Source organism: Meriones unguiculatus, chromosome 7, assembly GCF_030254825.1.
Source record: "Meriones unguiculatus strain TT.TT164.6M chromosome 7, Bangor_MerUng_6.1, whole genome shotgun sequence".
NCBI lineage: Eukaryota > Metazoa > Chordata > Mammalia > Rodentia > Muridae > Meriones > Meriones unguiculatus.
Genome location: NC_083355.1, coordinates 106,637,930 through 106,657,463, shown reverse-complemented (window position 1 = coordinate 106,657,463; position 19,534 = coordinate 106,637,930). Strand labels below are relative to the sequence as shown.

Sequence of the window (19,534 nt, the reverse complement as noted above, 5' to 3'; positions counted from 1 at the left end):
TACCCACTGATCTCTCTGTCCCTTCCTTTCCCCCAACCCCCATTTGAGGTTGGGTTCTGCTATCCTGCCCACACTGGCCTTGACTTCCTGGGTTCCAGCTGTCCTGCCTCAGCCTTCTTCGTGAATGCCACCAGGCCCAGCAGGAGGCTTTTACTTTAAATCCTGTGGACACTATGGGTAAATCCAGGTGAAGGAGTGTGAGTGGCGGTGTGACTCACTTTCCTTCATGCTCAGAAGACATCTTGGATGCTGGGCAAGAACTGGAGAGGGAGCCCAGGCCTCCCTTTGTCTTGAGAACCCCTCTGGGCTCACTGCCTTTGCCCATGTTGCCAAGAGTAAGTTCTGGCCTGAAGGGCTGCAGGGGAAGAGTGTGCACCAGTCGGGCTCTGATGCTCACTTAGATGCCACACCTGGAGCTTTAGTTACGGTCTTGTACGCTTTCACAAACTGCTGCCTCAGCAGCTCTTCCTGAAGTTGGAACCTCGAAAGGCACTCAGACAGGGTCGGGGATACAGCGTGATGGCCAGGACTTGCTCCATTCCCTGTGTTCCCTGGAGGTAGGTGGGTCCCAGATCCAGACTCCACATTCATTCCAACATTGTCCCAACGTTCTCCCTCTGACATGCAACAGGCTGCCGTGCTGCTGGTGATGATAGTGGTGCTGTAGGAGTCACGCTGTCTGCAACAGGGCATATCCAGCCTTTGAAAGAGGTTTGCAGGAGGAACTACTTTCCCACCTGTTTTCTTAACAGGTGACTCAACTCAGCACAGCAATACTTAATTTCATAGAAGGTTATCACGAATTAAGTAGTAATTCTTTAGGTCTCACCTTCGTTCTGTTAACAGTAAGAAAGAGTGCATTTGTCTGCATGAGACTGCCGTGGGGAAGGTGACGGACGGGGCTTTCGTGGCTGGAGAGTTGGGCCAGACAGGAGAGGCTTGCTCTTCTCAGGAATATGGCCCCAGGGCTCAGGTAATGACAGAGCACACAGTACCTGGATGTCCCTCGGTGGCTGAAGAATTCCCAGCAGCCGTATTAGCCACCCCTTGGAGACTCTGCAGATAGGATGACTTCTTTAGCCTCTCCTCCTGTAACACTTCGGTGTGGGATTGACGTTGGTGGTGTTGACTGAGCAGTGTCGAGACCATAGCAGAAATGGCAGGAACACTGCCGATCCTCTCTTAAAGCTCCCTGTCTGCTGAGAAGCAGGTGAGCCAGCCCACAGTTAGGATGTGGTCTCTGTGTGCTCTGTGGGTGCCACACAAGAGGGCCCCTCCTCAGAATAGTGCTTTCCTGGGGAAGGCCAGTCTGAGGAACATTGGGGAGCAGCTGCGGGCTGGGTATACCATGCAGAGGAGGAATCACATTCTGAGAAGCCTGAGAAAGCAACAGACAGGGCAGTCCAGTTGACACCTGGGATGAGGTCAGGGTCACACACTACCCGGTGTGTCCATGGCGGGTAGTGCGAGGTCAATTTGGAGGCCTTGCCAGCCAGTATATGCAGAGGGTACCATCTTCACTCAATGTCTGGTGAGTGGGACGGTGGCGTATATCCCAGAAGCTCCTTCGAGCCTGCACTCAAGCCCATCTCCCTTTTCCCTGGGCCCCTCCTGAGGGAGGCGTTCCTGGAAAAGAACTTGGTTTGCACTGCTCGTGGGTATGTGTCCTCAGTGCCTGGAACAGTCCTGGCCCACGCCAGGGGTTGCAGAATCGTGCTTACTGAGTTCTCTCTTGGGTGGCACTGTATTTGCAGACCTGGTGACTGCTGTGCTTCTTGTAGACACAGGCCAGCCCTGGCCGCTCTGCTGGGCTCTCGGGTGTGTTGCCACTAAGCTGAAGGGCAGCTCAGAGGCCTTGGGTAGCTTGCTGTGCCTGAATATTCTGGTGTTGTCTGGGCCTGCATAGATTGGGGTAACTGTTCCCTGTCAGAGGGCTGGGCCTGGGCCTTCAAGCATTTCTTAGTGTTAAGTGTTCTGTTGTCAGGGGGCCAGCGCTGTCTGAGTGCACAGTTGACTTTGATGGGTTTAAGTTTGTGTCAATTAAGTATGTCTAACTTAATGTAAAAATTGGAATTTTCTTTTTAAGTGTGGTGATAATGTGTTTTTCTGAGGGACTCACCATGAGATCCTTAAGACTAATTCTTTATTAACTATATTGAGTTTTGACTCTTTCAGGCATGTATGTAGCGTGCATTCTAGTTGCTCTAACCCCCCAAGCTCTTCCCACGAGTCCCTTTTCCATGTTCATGATGCTTTGCTTTATTTTGGGACCGCTGAGTTTAACCAAGGCTGCCTGCGTGACTGTGGGTGTGGAACTGGCCGCTGGAGCTCATGGGCTCACCATCGGGCACAGAGCTAGGACGCCGGCTCGCCTCCCTGGCACCCGTCAGTAACTAGTAGTTCTTCAGGGAGAAGTAAGAATTGCTTCTAAGCGACTAAACACGATGCCGTGGAGAATGTGTTTATAAATTGAGGCTGTCTTGTAGGAAGTCCTAACATTAGAGAAGATGAAAGCGTAAGGTGCGGGCATCTAGGAGTAAGATGAAACAATGGGCAGATGTTTCGACACTCGATGAAGCAAATATAGTGAGAAGTTAATAATAGAATCTGGGTGGTGTGTGTGGAGGTGTTAAGATGATGCCAATTTTGACTTTTCACTACATTTTATATTTTTTATGACAAAATATTAGTAATAGAAGGGACAGTGCAAGCTGGGTATGGAGACACATACCAGTAATCGCATCACTCGGGTGGCAAAACACTGTATTAAAAAAAAAAGTAAACGCGCTTTTTAAAAGGTGAGAGTTAGCGACGGCTTAGCTGGTAAAGTGCTTGCTACACATGCAGGAGGCCTGAGTTCGGATTGCTCCTGCAATTCCAGCACTGGGGGTGGGACTAGGAAGATCCCTGGGGCTTGCTGGCCAGCTAGTTTAGCCAGTCAGTGGGTGTTTAAAATAAAGGAGAAAAGTGATTGAGTAAGACGCTCAGCACCAACCTCTGGCCTTCTTGACATCTGGATTTCCACACCACATCGCCAGCACACACATGTACACACTCAAGAGCATGCGTGCACGCACGCACGCGCGCACACACACACACACACACACACACACACACAGTTTGAATTACTGGCTTACCCAGTCCCTAGGGAATAAGTCTCAGAAGCCTTTTTTTTTTTTTTTTTTTTTTTTAATGGTGCTTCTGCACTCCCATGTTGTGGACCTTTGCCAATTCTCAAACAGGATTTCACAGTGTAGCCTGGGCTGGATCTTTCTGCCTCAGCCTCCTGAGGTGCTAGGTTAGGGTAAGAGGTTCATAAGAGAAAAACCAACTCCACCATTTTGAGCCAAATTTGAAGCAAGCTTTATTAAATACTGACCAAGATAGGCTTTGGTCAGGACCACTCCCTGGAATTCCCAGCTGAGTGGCCATGAGACAAGTTGTTGCAGGTACTTATAAGAACAAACCCATAGGCCACCATACTTTCCCATAAGGCTTTTGTTATTTTTCAAGAACTACAACTCTCGGCATCCCTGGAAGTTACCTGGCCCCTGGGTGGGTGGGGCTTGGGTTAATTTCAGGTATTACACTATCATACATACTTTTCTACAGAGGCTCTTGGCTGCAGATGCTCCGTTCCACAGGCCTCAGTACCCGTGTGTGGTCAGACTCTCCGTGTGAGCTTCCAGCCATGGTGGGGTTCCCACCTCACACGGCAGTGAACACAAATCCTTGGGAACCCCAGTGAAAGAAACTATTGCTGGGTAGAGTTTTGTGCTCGGGAGAGAGGCTCAGGGTGTGCTCTCCTCAGGACAGGTCGAGCTGTGATAGGCAGGTGAGCAAGCTCACCTGAACAGGAGTGAGCAGCCATCTGCATTTGTGGAACAGTGCTGGGGTAGGGGGTGGGCCGCCTGAGACCTGAAAAGCACACCAGTTCAGAAGGAAGCGTGGATTGGGCACACCGCTGGCCCTCGTGACCTCCTTTGAAAACAGTGGTCCTCCTGGGGCAAGAGGGTCCAGACAAGGCTGTAGGGAAAGAGGCAGTGACAAGGCCTGAAAGGCTTTCTTTTTCCGTATTGCATGGTTGGCTTATAATGTCTGCCTCGGGCAAAAGGCAGATGCCCAGCTGCTTTGTGCACCCTGGGCATAGTGGTGGTGGTCTTCCTGTGCTGTGTAGACCAACAGCTTTCTAGGAAGTGCTAGTTTCAAACTAATCAGAGGGACTGAGACCCAGCAGTTCACTCTTCCGCCAAGTGTGGGACGAGTCTCGTCCTGTTAGGAAACGAGAGGTGTGTCCTGCCCTGGCCTCCCAGGCACTGAGGCATGCCTGCAGCAAGCTTATCCTAGCCAGCCTTCCTCTACAGGGAACCCCTGAGTGGAGATAAAAGCCTTGGAACAGAGGCAGCCAGAGAGATGGGTGGGTCACTGGCAAGCCCTGGCCCTTTAGAGCTGGGTTAACGATCAGTTCCAGGCTGTTTCATACCTAACAACTTCTGTTCCAAGATCACACCCCTAAGATGACAGCAGTGAGGCCCCAGGGTCATGAAGGGTTTGGTCAGTCTTGCCCTAACTCCAGGTGGACTCCTTGTACCCTGAGGCTCCTAGCTCCTCTGGATGTGCCTGTCACCTTCAGTTGTAGATGCTCGGGACTCAGTAACGGTAAAAACCCGGTGCCTTGAGCTTTGGGCCGGTCCCTTTCCTGCTGTCAGATCTGCATCACAAAGGCGTCTCGGTTAATATGTCTGGAATCATTGTCCGCCTTCCGCTCCAGCCTGTGTTAACTGCGGAGTCCAGTCATTTTCCTTGCACTTGGTGCTTAGGCCCAAGCAGAGGTTCACCTCCCTTTTGTCACCCCACCCCACATGGGTCGGGCTCAGGGGCTCACCATCCTTTAAGCTCATGTCCCTGCCTCCCAGCATGTTGCTGTCCTCAGTAGGTATCTGAAGCTGCACGCCTCTCCGGCTGCCTCCTGCTGGCTTGCTCTGGTTACTCCAGTGTTTATATACAGAAGCCCTCCCTGAATCTAAACTGGCTCTGCTGCTCAGTTCCCTGGCCAGCTCCTAGGGTAACCCCTTCAGTGGTCCACCAAATACCTCTCCATCGCTAGGATGACTCCATGCTCTCTCCTTGTCTGGCACCTCAGATACCCCCAACCCACACCCCAGGCCTCTGCACCTTCCACAAACACTACCCAGGCTGCCTGCCTCTCCTTGTACTGGTCTGGATAGGGCCAGAGCAGGGTTGGGTCTGTGAGCTCAGCAGGCCATGTCCTCATCTCATGCTTCACGTTTCTTTTATAAGCCACCTCTTTCTGGGCAGTGTGTGAAATACGTTCTTACTGTCGTGTGTGTTTCTGTTTCCTGAGCTGACTGTGAGCCTAGAAAGCTAGTCTGTGTCTTACTGTTCCTGAGGCTTCTGTGCCAGTGATATTCTCTACTCTGGAGCCAGAAAACTATAGTCTGCAGATTAAATCCAACCCACCGCTGGCTTTTATGGGTAAGGTTGTGTTGGAACTCGATGCCCCATCCCCTACTTCCGACAGTCTTGCTGTCTAGTCCGTTACAGAGCAGGTGAGCAGTAGTGACTGTAAGAGCCCGAACTGTGTTTAGCTCTGGGCCCACCATAGCATCTAAGGCCCACAGAGACCCTGCGAGGTGTAGCAGCCCTCCTTTCTTCAGACAAGAAAAGGCATCACAGTTGCTAAGCAAGTGGTCTGGGATCGGAATGTGTCTGGCAGTCTCCAGAGCCCTGACAGGCTGCAAGAGAATGAGGGGGAGCCTTGACCATAAGAAGAAAAGGGGCTGGAAGGGTGGTGCAGAAATGGAGGTGCTGATGGAGGGAGCCGGCCTCCCACAGCCCAAGTGAGGAATGTTAAATTCCAGGGAGCTTGCTGAGGAGGACCCAGGTGCTGGGTGGCCGATCTTCTGTTCTGCCTTGGGACTTTCTTCGTCTCTGTTGCTTCCAGGGGACCATGATGAGACCTGTCAAGTTGAATAGGACAGAGGAGGCCTTTGGTTTCTGGTCCCTACATATCTTCAGGTCTGGCCGTGTTTCAGGCAGGCAGGCCATCAGGGTCAGAGTAGAGCATGCCCGGCCCTTGACTCTCCATGGCAGTGAACTGATGAGTGAGGTATGGGGTGAGGGTAGTTTTTCTGGAGACAGGGCAGGAAGGAGCAAGAGGCCTGTTGCTATGGATCCAGTGACCCGGCTCTTGCTTCCCCTGGCACCCCTAGGTTTTCTGTTGCAATGGACGCTAGGAGCCATTGTATGTTGTGATCCAAAGCTCACTGGGAAGGAAACTGTTTCTTTGACTCCCCTCTGGTGTTTTGCATTGGTGCAGGGTCAAGAGGCACTCCTGGAAACGAGTTACTTTTTGTTGTTGGCTTTTGTTTTTCAGTGTTAGGGACGGAACCCAGGGCTTCATGTATGCTGGGCAAGTCCTCTACTGCTCAATGACACCCCTAAGCCCTTGCAAAACAATTTTTGTCTGTTGACAAGGGAGCTGTTTCGTGGGTGAGTGAGTGAGTGCTGGGTTGAGCTTTGTCCTTCACAGGTGTGGCATGTTTGTGACTGGACAGCTGTTGATTTGAGGCATTGTGCGCCAAGAATTGTATGCACATTATTAACTCACGTTTCACTTAGGCGGAGTTATCCGGCCCGAGAGGTCTTAGAGCGAGACTGTGTGGCAGAAACGGAGCCGGCCCTCTCATCCCTGCAGACCGCTAGTGGAGCCATTGGCCTCCACTAGCATAGCATCTTCCAGGGCCGCTCTCTGGCTTTGTGAGGTGGTAGATGTGCGAGGCAGGGCGGGCTGTGTCTATTTACCCGACACTGTTGACGTTGAGACCACCGGAAGTCTGCCAGAGACGGCATGGAGGGAGCCTAGAGATGATTCTGTTAGGTGCTGTCCCTACCTGTCAGAGTCTCTGAGCCCTTCAAGGGCCACCACATATGCCATCTGCAATTTTCCCTTGCACATAAGTATAACAGATCTAGCCCAAAGAGTTCCCATAGTGGGGAAGGAGGACAGGATAGCCACCGTTGGCCTCAGAGCAGGAGCAGGGAAGGATGGAATCCAAAAAATGCCTGACTTGACCTAGTGAAGAGGACGGAGTAGATTCTTAGAAGGAAGATTGGGTAGAGGTGACCGTGCGGGTGAAATCATAGAGCCTGTGGTTGCTTTCTGAACAAGAGTAGTGATGCCGGAAGTGCTGGTGGGCAGACCTCACTAGACAAAGGGTGGATAAGGACCACGAAGAAAGTGCTGGACCCTTTTGCTGACGCGAGACCCTCATTCTCTGTCTTGCGTCATTAGCGGCAGCCTGGGCCTCTCTTATTAACCAGAGGCCCTTCAGGATGGGTCTTTGGGAGCTGAGGGCCATGAAGAAAAGGCAGAATCCGAGCCCTGTAGCCTAAGCGAGAACCTCAGCCTCAGCCCACAGCAGGTCTGTGACGTCGGGCACATTCCTTAATGTGCTTGAGCTGGAGAAGAGACTGACCCCCGAGCTGCCTGCCCTCCGAGGGGTGCTGTGAGGAGCAGGTGAACCCCCAGTGGTGCGGTCTTTGTCGAGAATGGAGTCTCTGAAAGTACATGGGAGACTAGAATCGCTGAGCTGCTAGCTTTGCTCAAGCCCCCGTCTGTGAGTGCTTCCCTCCATGGAGCTTGGATTGAGGCCCACGTGGTAGAAGGAGACATGGTGGGAAAGAGGAAGCTCCTGCCTCCATCCTTGATGAAGTTCTGTGAGTGGGACAAGTCCTGGGGTTCTTTCCCGCAGAGGAAGGTGGCAGTTCCCAGTGTGCACTCTTTGGAAGCTGTGAAGGCATGAGAGACATGCAAATCCGTCTGTCCATATGTCCGCCCCCACCTCCAGGACACCAAGAACTGATGGGAAGGGCTCATGGGACATGAGAGGCTCAGGACAGGGTCTGACAGACATGGCACACAGACTGGCCTCTCTCTGTGGAGCCAGCAGAGGCCACAGTCTGCCTCCACCTCTCTGTGGGATTTGCGTTTGCCTGTCCTGCTGTGCTATAGTCCTGTGGCTATAGTGAAGACTTCCTTATCTGCCATAAATACTGAACTGAGAGGGTCTGACTTACTCCTGGGCTCCCTCCCCTCGGAAGGTTCAGCCACTCCCCTTCACTCCTTCTTGTTAAAGGAAGATCAGGCCAGAGATGTCCCACGTTGTCAGCAGAGTCCACTTTTCCACCGGGGTCCAAGTTTAGCATCATCTGGCTTGTGGAAGACCTCGAAGAAGGGTTGCCTGCCCAAAGTTATTTGCTGTGCTGGGGATCAATCCCAGGACCTTGTGCATGCTGGGAAATCACTCTGCCACCGATCCACACCATTAAATATTCCCCAGCACCATTAAATATTTTCTTGATTCTTGAATTTTTCCTTGAGAATCCGCTTGCCTGGCCTCAGAACAGGTGAGGGTGACCGGAATGCAGAGCTTCCACTGTGTGTGTCCCTGGGCCGATGGCTTGGCTCCAGGGGCCTGAAAGCGCTTTGTTTGGAAGTCCTGTGGTCATGACCGCGGCCTTTCTCTGATGGCTCTCCTGTTGGCTTTGCTCTTCAGGAGCTGAGAGAAGACAACATCATCTTAATCGAGACCAAGGCCATGTTGGAGGAGCAGTTGACTGCCGCCCGGGCTCGCGGTGATAAAGTCCATGAGCTGGAGAAAGAGAACCTGCAGCTAAAATCCAAGCTCCACGACTTGGAACTGGTATTAAGGAAGCGGGAGCCACAGGCAGAGACAGGGTGGGGGTGGGGGGTCGGGGTTGGTGGTATGAGAGGGGCAGGCTCTTCTGATAACCAGCTTCTGAGTCTGCTGCCTGCCAGCAGCTTGTTGACTGGAAGAAGAGCTTGCTAAGTTCAGTGGCTCAAGTGGGCACTTAACTGCCCTTGGCACAGCTAGGGCCTGACTTATGTCACTTCTGCAAAAGTGACCACTCTTCCACAGGGTGAACACACATGTGTCTTTTTCAAGGGTCTTCGGTGGCTCTCGGGAGGGTTGAGCACTGGCATGTCATCTCTGTCACAGCATTTGAGGCTGCAGAGATCTACTTCAGAGCCAGCAGGTTGCCCATCACCACAGTGCCTCTTGCAAAGCACTGTTCCTTGTGTTCCTGTGCTCAGAGAGTGTTCACTGAGACCTTACACTTCCTTCTTGACCTCGGTAGACAGGTCAGGGGCCCTGCAGAGGTCTAGCCGTGGTCCCTGTTGCAGCAAGTCCCTGAGTGGAGTATTTGTGAGCAGCCCTGTCTGGGGGGAAGCATGGTGTCCTCCTGCGGTGGGTAGCGATAGGTCCTTTGTGTCTGAGGCCCATCAGACCCGTCCTCACACTTTTCCTCCTTCTGTGCCAGGATCGGGACACAGACAAGAAACGAATTGAAGAGCTGCTGGAAGAAAACATGGTTCTGGAGATCGCACAGAAGCAGAGTATGAACGAGTCGGCCCACCTGGGCTGGGAGCTGGAACAGCTGTCCAAGAATGCGGACTTGTCCGACGGTAGGCGGTGTCCGGTGCCCGGTGCCCGGTGCCTGGGACCCAGCTCCGCCGCAGCCACTGCCGCTTAGCCGGGAGCTGAGCCCTTGGCCGGCAGCCCATCCATTCCCCACAAGTAAATGTGATTTCCTCAAGTGCCATTTGGAGCTGTTTCATTACAGTCTTCCCCAGGGGAAACATGAGTGGCCTGGCAGCCCGGATGCCCGGAAGTAAACTACAAATGAAGTGTTGGGATTTCTCGGTTTCCCATGTGGACACTCGGGAGCTTCAAGATCACGGCTCTTTGCCGATGACAGAAAGCCCTGACACCAGAAGTGTCCCTAGTGGTCACTAATCCTTATTATAAATGTACCCTGGACATTATTTGCCTTGTTCGTTTGCATAATTGGGCAGGATGGATGCAGCCTGTCCTGTCTCCCTAGTGGAGATGCTAAGTGGCTGCTGCTCCCTAGTCTCAGGCTCTTTATGGATCTTTGTGGGGGGGAGGTGGGGGAAGGGGAGTCCTCCTCCCTGGCACGTACTGCTGCCCTCTGCCGGTACCCTGAGATAAGGTGTCCATTATGGGAAGGGTGGGGGACCCCAGTCAGCACTGCAGCAGGAAGCTCCAGCGCCCAGCAAACAATACGCCAATTCCTGTGTTTGAAAATAGCCACATTCACCTTTCCCATGCACCCAACTGCAAATTAATATTGACTTAGCACTTTACGGAGCCAGCTTGGGCACCTGGCTTGTTTTAGGTTGTTTAGAAGAGCTAAGTGAAAATTCCCGGAGACTACTACCAAGTAGTCTCTTGGTACTTGGTACCATTTCTTCCAGTGCTCTTAACCAGCTCTGGACTTGAAAGCACTGAATGTACTTGTTTCTGTGGACACTGAGTTGCATCTGCTTTGGTGCCTGCATGCCAAGCCAAGGTGCCTGGGGTCTACAGAGGGTAGGAGAGGGTATTGTCTCTCCTGTAAGGTTTCAAGCCTGCCCCCTGGTGGACTATAGAAGCAGTGCGGGCTCTTAGGAGACTTCATGGTGTAGCTTTTCTGACATTTCTAGGACATTAAATATCACAGCCAACTTCCTGTGCCTGTGGCTCTTACACTCTTCTCACGCTCCTCTTCTGCTGTGATCCCTGAGACTTTGGTGCAGGATTTGTGTTGTAAATGTTATCAGTTGGGGCTGAGTACCACATGATCATTTGTTCTCTGCATTTGATTGATTGAGTTTTTCTATAATGATCTCTGTATTTTGATGATGGCGAGTGCTGTACAAGATAGGTATTTAGGGCGTAGTTGGGCATGATGCTGGTTTAGTAAAGTGGTTGTAGGTTCTCCTTCGAGACCCAGGATGGCTAGGTGACTCTCTTTAGCTGACTGGGAGGAGCCCTCCCGAGTGTCTCTGACCCTGGGTTGATGCTAGAGCCGAAACTACTATGTTGTTGCCACAGTCCCCTCCCCACTGTTGCCATTGTTGCTTCGGGTGTTCAGGAAGGTCAGGCCTGTTGGGTCTGTACTGTTGCCAGGTGATAACGCTACAGTGGACACACTCCTCAGTCCTTACCGTTGCCCAAGGATCTGAGCACACACATCACGCATGGGATGAACACGCATGGGTGATGAGTAAGAGAGGGACAGAGAACGTCAGCGGCATGGTGTGATGAGGCCCAGATGAGGGGCTGAGGAACAACCTTGGCTCTTTGCTTAGGGAGTTTCAGGCCTATGTGATGTGTTCCCCCTGGGAAGCTCTGTGACTGACTGGAAGCCTCACACCTGCTTGTAGGGGGAAAAGACCAAGAAGTCTAGTTCTTTACTCTTGAGAAAGTGCTGGGTTCTCCAAAAGCAGAGTAGATGCCTTTCAAAGCATCCAGCTTTTATCTCATCGCACTGAGAAATCTAAAGCAGCTTGCATGTACTGTCCAGCTTTTCCTTCGACATAATTGTAAAACATCAGAAGAACTCTTTCATGTCAAGGTTCTAGCCCAGGCTGCCCAGCAATGGGCACATATACACAGGCACAGCTTTCCTTCACGCTCAGTCAGCCTGGTCACTTTGCCCTCCCTGCTGAGCAGCGTGGTGACCCGGGTTCCCATAAGCCCCTTGATTGACTCCTGCACTCTGTAATCTGGTTTCTCCTTAACCTCTAGATTGAGTGGGCCCTGACCTGCTATCAGAGAACCTCACTCTTGGGTGCTGAAGCAGTAGTCCCATTGGGATGAGAATGGAAAACAAGAGGGAGTGCCTAACTCTTGGGGCTCAGCTTGTGTCAGAGGGTAGAAGCAGGGGTTCCCAGAATGCTAGGCCCTGACAGCCTCTGCCCTCCAGCCTCCAGGAAGTCCTTCGTGTTTGAGCTTAACGAGTGCGCGTCCAGCCGCATCCTGAAACTGGAGAAGGAGAACCAGAGCCTGCAGAGCACCATCCAAGGTCTGCGCGATGCATCACTGGCGCTGGAGGAGAGCAGCCTCAAGTGCGGGGAGCTGGAGAAGGAGAATCAGCAACTTAGCAAGAAGGTGACCTCCCCGGGCGGGCACAGGGGCACCCAGTGTGTATCACCAGAGGTTTCTTCTCTCTGGGGCCTTAACATCCACTAACCTGACTCAGGGGTGACAGCCCTTCCTTGCTTGTGGCTCTCCTGTAGGATGTGTATTCGCCTGATGTGCTCCTCAGGCCCACAGGCTTTCTTTCCTGCATGGGGCATGGGTCACACCCTGCTGCTGTGAAAGGATCCTCACCTTAGCCCCATCACCTACCCTCTGTATACAGACATTCATAACTGTTCCTGCCGATGCCTCGGTCCTAGCTTCTGCCTCTGAGCCACCATTTAGCCTCTTATCAGCCCTTTTCTCCTGTGGTTCCAGAAAAGCCATGCTTCCCAGTGGCTTTGGGAGTAATGGGGGGCTAGAAGGAGGATTGCTATTCCCAGGCCAGAGCTGGCCTGTGTCCCGACCGTGGTGCACTCTGTGTGCTACTCAGCGGACACAGCTGTGCCCTGTGTCTGCAGCAGTTGGCCTAGCCCCTACAGGTGGCCATTTCTTGTCTTGTACAGGTCTCACTGCCTATCTTGTGGTTCCAGTTCCCTGTGTTTGGTAGATGAGTACTTCAACATCAGTAGGTCACACTCAACCAGCTCAGGCCCCCCGAATTTCACTCCTCCAGCTCCAGTCACCCTCTGTGTGGTAGGGCTCACTGGGAGTCCTTGCAGCTCTGCTGCCTCACCCTTCGCAAAGCCAGACTGCAGACTGGAATCTGAGTCCTCAGAGCTCATGTTCTTCTTGTGATTGGGTCCTTGAGACGCCGCCTCCCTCCTGTCTTGGTGCAACTTTATACTGCTGTCACAAAAGTTCCATTCCTTTAGCCGAATAGGAAAAGATTTTTCAGAGGAATTGGGGCCCTGCTTTGGGGCCATCAGGAGAAGGCAGCAGCTGTCTGGAGTGACTGAGCCCAGACTATAAGGAAGACAGTTTGACAGAGAACCAAGAAAGGAGAAAGTTGAAGGCATCCAGAGAGGTCAGGCGGGACACAGGAAACTCGTATGTTTAGATAACAGCAGCAACGTCAGACACAAAAGCTGGCATGGCTTTCTAGGAGAGGGCTTGAGCATATTTGGGTTATGGGGGATTAAGCTGGCAGGGTATGGTATTTACTGTAGCTCAGGGCAGGGCTGGAGGCCTCATTCCACAGGCCTGAGAGTATATAGGAGTGACCTGGGTCCTAGCCCTTCTTAAAGGCATTGGGCTAGTCACAGTCTACCAGCTCAGTGGGCCAGTTCTCTTCCATAACTGACCCTATTTCCTACTAGTAACGGCTTTCTGTTTCTTGCCCCACAACGCGCTCTATACCAGGCCAACACTTTCTCCCTTCTGAGTATCAGGTCTTGGGTGAGGAAAGGCACAGAGATATGAATGAGATGGGTAGTCTTAAGTTTGGAAAAGACCTGTAGGTGGTACATCATAGCATCCTTGTAAGCAAGCCATGGCCAGGAATGGCTGCATGAGGCACACATGCCCTAGTGTCCAGAACTGGGACTCTACAGCCACGACGCATTCACACCCCTATTGGGTGGATCCCAGCTTCCCCTGTGTAAAGCGTCATGGTGCTCAACTATGAGGTAGAAAGGAGAAAGATTGCAGAGTTCCTATAGACAAGGAGCTTGAACCTTTGTCCGAGCAACACCTCAGTGTGGACAGCCGAGTGAGAGCTGCAGCTCAGTCCCTGCACTCTCGGGGTCCCTGGGCACCTCTAGTCCTCCTTTAGAGGTTCAGACTGAATGGTGGCCCGAGCTTCAGATACTTCTCAGCATCACGTTTAGAGCAGTGGCCCCCAAACAGCAGCCTGAGGCACACTAAGATGACATACGATTCAGATACCCAGGTCCGTAGAATCAGAAAGTAAGCATAGGCCCAGCAGTGTCCAAGGAGGGTCAGCTGCCTGGGATGCAGTAGCGGCTGTGACTGAGCATGCTCTGATCAGTTGTCAGGAACTTGCTTGGGGCCACATAGTCAGCAGGGAGAACAGATACCTGAGTCTTTGCCCCACTGAAACCAGCATCAGTGTCTCATGTTGCATCCGAGTGGTGACAGCGAGAAGAGACAGCCCGGGCTTGAAGCCTCTCTGGAGTAGACTGTAGTGTGGGCATCTCCGGGGAGCAGGATTGCCAGCCCTGCAGATGCGCGGAAGCTGTGGAAAGCTCTTATTTAGGTAGCTCACGCTGTAGGAAGCCTGAGCACTGGTGGGTTCCCCCTTCAGAGCCTGGTGTTGGCAGGTGGTGATGGGAGGGTAATCGTCTGTCCAGGAAGAATGATACAGTCTGGCCTAGGGCAGCGGCAATGGAATAGGCAGAGGGGCAGGGCTTGATGAAAGGTTTACCTGGAGGTTGATAGAAACAACTGGGTGCTGTGACCATGCATAAGGACGGGGAGGAGAGCTGTATGGTCCTTGTAGGGAATCTGGAGTTGGGTGTTTTGGGTATATGGTCTGACACCAAGTAAAAATGGATGAGGTCAAGGGAAAAAAAAAAATAAAAAGCAAAACATGAAGTAGGTTGGACTCGTGGCAGCCCGGGTAGCCTGGGACAGACATGGTCAGGCTGCTACCCAGTGACTTCTCTCATCCCAGGCAGAAGGCGCAGGCGTGTCAGGCCAACCGCAGGGAAGGCGTGAGGATTGTGCTGCAGAGCAACACTACTAGTGTTGTTTCTCCTCAGGGGCCTGTACGCATAACCTGGGCAGAGAAGGGCCGGCCGGCTGGCTGCTCTGCCTGCCTGCCTGTCGGGACGCAGCTGGCTTGGTTAGACTGACTGTCACACAGGCTGGATCTTTACATCTGCAGATTGAAAAGTTACAGACGCAGCTGGAGAGAGAAAAGCAGAGTAACCAAGACCTGGAGACTCTCAGCGAGGAGCTTATCCGAGAGAAGGAACAGCTGCAGAGTGACATGGAAGCCCTGAGGGCAGACAAGGCCAGGCAGGTAGGCATAGCCATTGCCATCACCACCTCACTCACTCGTGCTGGCAAGAGGAGAGCCGAGGGGTACGGCCATGTCATGGGCAATGTCTTCAGACAGTTCTGAATGCTCGGACTCTGGGAAGGGAAAGACTAGAGAGTTCCTGGCACGACTGTTCCACTTTCATTCTGTTGCTGTGACAAACACCGTAACTGAAAGCAATGTAGAGGAAGAAGTTTATTTCAGCTCACAGGTTACAGCCCATCATTGAGGGAAGTCAGGGAAGGCAGGCCTGCTTGGTACCCAACACGGCATTACCAGGAAGCTCACTCACAGCTGAGGAAGTACAGCAGGAACCGTGGAGGGAGGATGCTTGCTCTCTGGCTCTCTTGGGCTCATGCCTAGTTAGTTAGCTTTCTTATATATAGCTCAGGACTATATCTGCATAGGGACTGGTGTCACCCACAGTGGGCTGGGCCCTTTTACATCAATAAATAATCAAGGCAGTCCCCCATAGGCCAGTCTGAAATGGGCAGTCCCTCAGCTGAGACTCTTGTCTGGTGGCCTGAGGCTGTGTCACGTTGACAGTTAGAGCTAACTAGGAAATGGACAGTGTCTGCTAAACATTCTGCAGTGCACAGGGCAACAACCCAATTCTAAAAGCCTGTTGGCGATAAGGCTGAGACCTTGGCAAACCTGCAGGGTTCTGCTTGCTTCTGGACAGAAAGAAGTGGAGGGTAATGGCAAGGCTGGGTTACCAGGTGTTTTAGGTTTTTAGCTTCTGTTGTAGATGAGTAAGAAGTGGGGAGAGGAAGGTCAGACTGGCACTATGTGTGATGAACAGACAAGTAGGGCCCTGTACATGGAGGCTTTTACCTTGGAAGGCAAATACCAGGCAGCAGGCGCAGGGACCTTGTATGAACAGACAAGTTAAGGGCAGGCAGATAATGGCTGCAAGGTTGCTTGGGACACTGACCATGAGGCTGAGAAGACACAGGACGGGATCAAGATATAGATAGCACCAGCTTGGTCGGTGTGCGGGCCCTGACAGAGTGGACCGAGGGAATCACTAATACTTTTAAGAAACAGATGTGTCATTTAGGTTTAAGATCAAGGTCACTGTAGTGAGTGTTTTGATTAGCCATGGTTGGGCTTGGGTGTGCCATAGAGCAGCTGTTGAAGACTTCTCGGAAGCCCCTTCTGAGCCCAGATCACTGGTGCAGTTTCCAGCAACAGTCTGGGTCATTGCCTAATGTGTTTACTCATAGTTAAAGGATCTGGAGCAGGAGAAGGGCCACCTCCACCAGGCTGTGTGGTCACTGCGGGAGAGGCCGCAGGTCAACAGCGCGAAGGATGTGGAGAAGGAGAACAGAGCCCTCCACCAAGCTGTGACCGAGGCGGGCAGCAAGCTCAGCCAGCTGGAGCTGGAGAAGCAGCAGCTACACAGGGACCTGGAGGAGGCCAAGGAGAAAGGGGAACGGGCAGAGACACTGGAGAAGGAGCTGCACCGGCTGGAGAAGGAGAACGAGCAGCTGGCCAAGAAGGTGACCTCCCTGAAGACGGTCACTGAGAAGGTCGAGGCCCTGGAGCATGAGAGCCACGGTCTGGAGCTGGAGAACCGGACGCTGAGAAAGTCCCTAGACACGCTGCAGAACGTGTCCGTGCAGCTAGAGGGCCTAGAGAGGGACAACAAGCAGCTGGACCAGGAGAACCTGGAGCTGCGCAAGATGGTGGAAGCCATGCGCTTCACCAGCGCCAAGATGGCACAGATTGAGGCAGAGAACCAGCAGCTGGAGCAGGAGAAGGAAGAGCTGCGCAGGAGCGTGGAGCTGATGAAGGCCTTAAGCAAGAAGTCGGAGCGCCTGGAGCTCAGCTACCAGAGCGTGAGTGCTGAGAACCTGAGGCTGCAGCACAGCCTGGAGAGCAGCAGCCACAAGTCTCAGGCCCTGGAGAGGGAGCTGGGCGAGCTGGAGGCCGAGCGCCAGGCCCTGAAGCGGGACCTGGAGGCTCTGCGGCTAACCAACAAGCAGCTCGAGGGGGCCGAGAAAGACAGGAAGGCTCTGGAGCAGGAGGTGGCCCAGCTGGAGAAGGACAAGAAGCTGTTGGAGAAGGAGGCCAGACGCCTGTGGCAGCAAGTGGAGCTCAAGGACGCTGTCCTGGATGACAGCGCTGCCAAGCTGTCGGCCGCCGAGAAGGAGAGCCGTGCCCTGGACAAGGAGCTGGCCCGCTGCCGGGATGCGGCCAGCAAACTGAAGGAGCTGGAGGTGGACAACAGGGACCTCACCAAGCAGGTCACCGTGCACACGAGGACACTGACCACCCTGAGAGAGGTGAGCCTTGTGTGGGGGCAGTGGCAAAATGGGCCTGTTTGCTAGGGTGGGAGGTTCTAGAATGGAGCAGGAACTTGGTGTGTCCTCCTGAGGTGTTTCTCCTGAAGCTGAGCCCGTACCAGCTGAAGGTCTGATCAGCTTGGGGGGCAAGCCATGCGCTCTCACTGCCCTCTGACTGCCCCCTAGTAGTCATCTCCTCCTATTCTGTGCCACTGTGCTGGTACTCCTCCACTCACAGTGGATTGTGTCTCCATCAGCTCACTTTGACTGAACCCCATGGGTGTCGCCTGCTCAGAGGAAGCTTGATCACACAGCCTCAGTGCCTGGGTTTCCCCTTCCTCTGCCAGTGACTGGCTCAGCCCTAGCTCACTGCTGTTGCCCAGCATTTAGAGCCAGTGTTGAACCGTATCTATGTGCAACCCCCCAAAATTAACCTTAAGGTGAGAAGAGTCATAAGACAACCATACATCAGAGGGCTGCCCCATACCAGACTACGAATGGTCGAGCTATTCTGGTTTGTTGTTGTTGTTGTTGTTGTTTAACGACATTTTCGTAGTTTCCCACACAAAATAGGCTTCAGGTTTTTTCTCTTACATTTATTTATTTAGTTAATTAGTTAGCTAGTTAGTTGGTTAGTTAGTATGTGTGTGCCACAGCATGCATGTGGAGACTGGAAGGCAGCTTGAGAGAGTCCGTTTTTCTCTCCTTCCACTGTTTGGGTTCTGGAGATCAAGCTCAAGTTGCTGGGCTTGTCAGCAAGTGGAGTCATCTTACCAGCCCCATACTGAAGGGTTTCAAAGCCGTGCTTTCTCAATGACTGCAAGATATTTAAGCCTGTAGGTTTACTTTGGAAATTATAGGTCCCTTTAGGTTGTTCTCAGTTTTCCCCACTGTTTTGTTTTTGGTTTGGGATCTTTTTCTTCCTCTTTTGTGTTGAGGATTGAGCATGTGCTCTTGAGCATGCTCACTGAGCTGCGTCCCAGCCCTTACCGCTTCAGTGCTCCTAGACGGCCCTGCCCCTTCACGAACATAGCCGACACTTTTTTAAGGACATGTTCCTGGTAAGTGGAGCGATGGGATCAAAGCACGGGACCATTTCAGCCGCTTGCGTTCTCTGCTTCCTGGAGTGTCTGTTCTACTTCCCTTGGTGTCTTTTCGTGGATTATTGGGCGTTCGTTTGTAGTGTGACCCTAGTAGCCCGGCTTGGCGTCTGAGTGGTCCAGCCCACAGATTTCATCTCGACACATGTTCCAGAGCTCGCCAGCTCACTGGTGCAGGCACCCGGCTCCTTCTAGTTACGACTAGCCCATCCGCTAGTGGAGAGTCCTTCTGGCTCCTCAGCATGTGACAGGTAGACCAGGAAGAGATGGAGGGAGAGAGATAGCACTCCATGGAGCTCAGCCTGAGGCAGCTGCAGGCTGCTTTGTCCCTGGTGAGATCAGGGAAGTGATTTCAAAGTGAGCTCAGAGCCATGACAATGTTCAGAAAGGACAATTGTTGGTGTGGGTGAGCAGGGAGGGACACAGAGAGAGAGACTCAAGCCCTGCGTGCCACCCACAATTCATGTCTGTACAGTGCAGGCAGGGTGGGCTTCAATGCGGTCACCCAGGGATATCCAGGGCTTATTACACAGACGCACTTACCACTCACCACAGTGTGGACAGCGCTGCAGCAGTCTGTTGACTGTCCTGGAACTAACCAGTCCAAATGCAGTTCTGCTCTCGTTTTTGTTTGAATCATACTCAGGCCAGTCTCGGATCCCCTGTATAGCCCAGGCAAGCCTTGAACTCTTGATCCTTCTGTCTCGGCCTGCTGCATGCCCACCTCCAGACAGCTTTGACCTAGAGCCCCTCTGCCTTAGCACTAGGCTTGGGCAGTAACCGTGACAGGTTAGAAGACTGTCAAAAATACACGTGCTAGCTCTTCTCTGCTTCATCCAGATCCATGTGGTTCTAACCCATAACCCCTGGCGTCAGCTGCCAGCCAGGAAACTTGATGGTGGAGGTGCCATTCTGCCTGTGATAAGGTTAGGAGGGGTAGCTATGGCATCAGGCAGGAGAGAACAGCTACGCTCAGAGAGTTATGTGGGGAGGAAAGCAAAAGGGGAGATGAACACTGAGTTCATTTTTCACATTCAGAAGGTTAGCCAAAGCCAGGGTTTAAAATAAACTCTTTCAGGTGGAGAAGAGCAGGTTGGTTGTGAGCATGCTCCCCTAACATGCATGAAGCCCTAGGTTGTCCTATTACTTGGAGAACAGAAATTCAGGTTC

At 52.7% G+C, this 19,534-nt stretch overlaps 1 protein-coding gene across 4 annotated transcripts in view; it reads left to right on the top strand.

The window, feature by feature from the left end:
- The window catches only part of Ccdc88c (coiled-coil domain containing 88C), a 118,885-nt gene that overhangs the window by 69,081 nt on the left and 30,270 nt on the right, over positions 1-19,534 (top strand). For 2 of the 4 annotated variants that reach the window (XM_060388055.1, XM_060388056.1), the window contains exons 11-15: positions 8,580-8,726; positions 9,367-9,511; positions 11,818-12,002; positions 14,800-14,958; positions 16,203-17,264. In XM_060388055.1, coding sequence (XP_060244038.1) covers positions 8,580-8,726; positions 9,367-9,511; positions 11,818-12,002; positions 14,800-14,958; positions 16,203-17,264 — 1,698 coding nt within the window. The remainder of the gene's footprint in view (positions 1-8,579; positions 8,727-9,366; positions 9,512-11,817; positions 12,003-14,799; positions 14,959-16,202; positions 17,265-19,534) is intronic. The other 2 variants (XM_021653218.2, XM_021653219.2) reach the window with 2 other exon arrangements.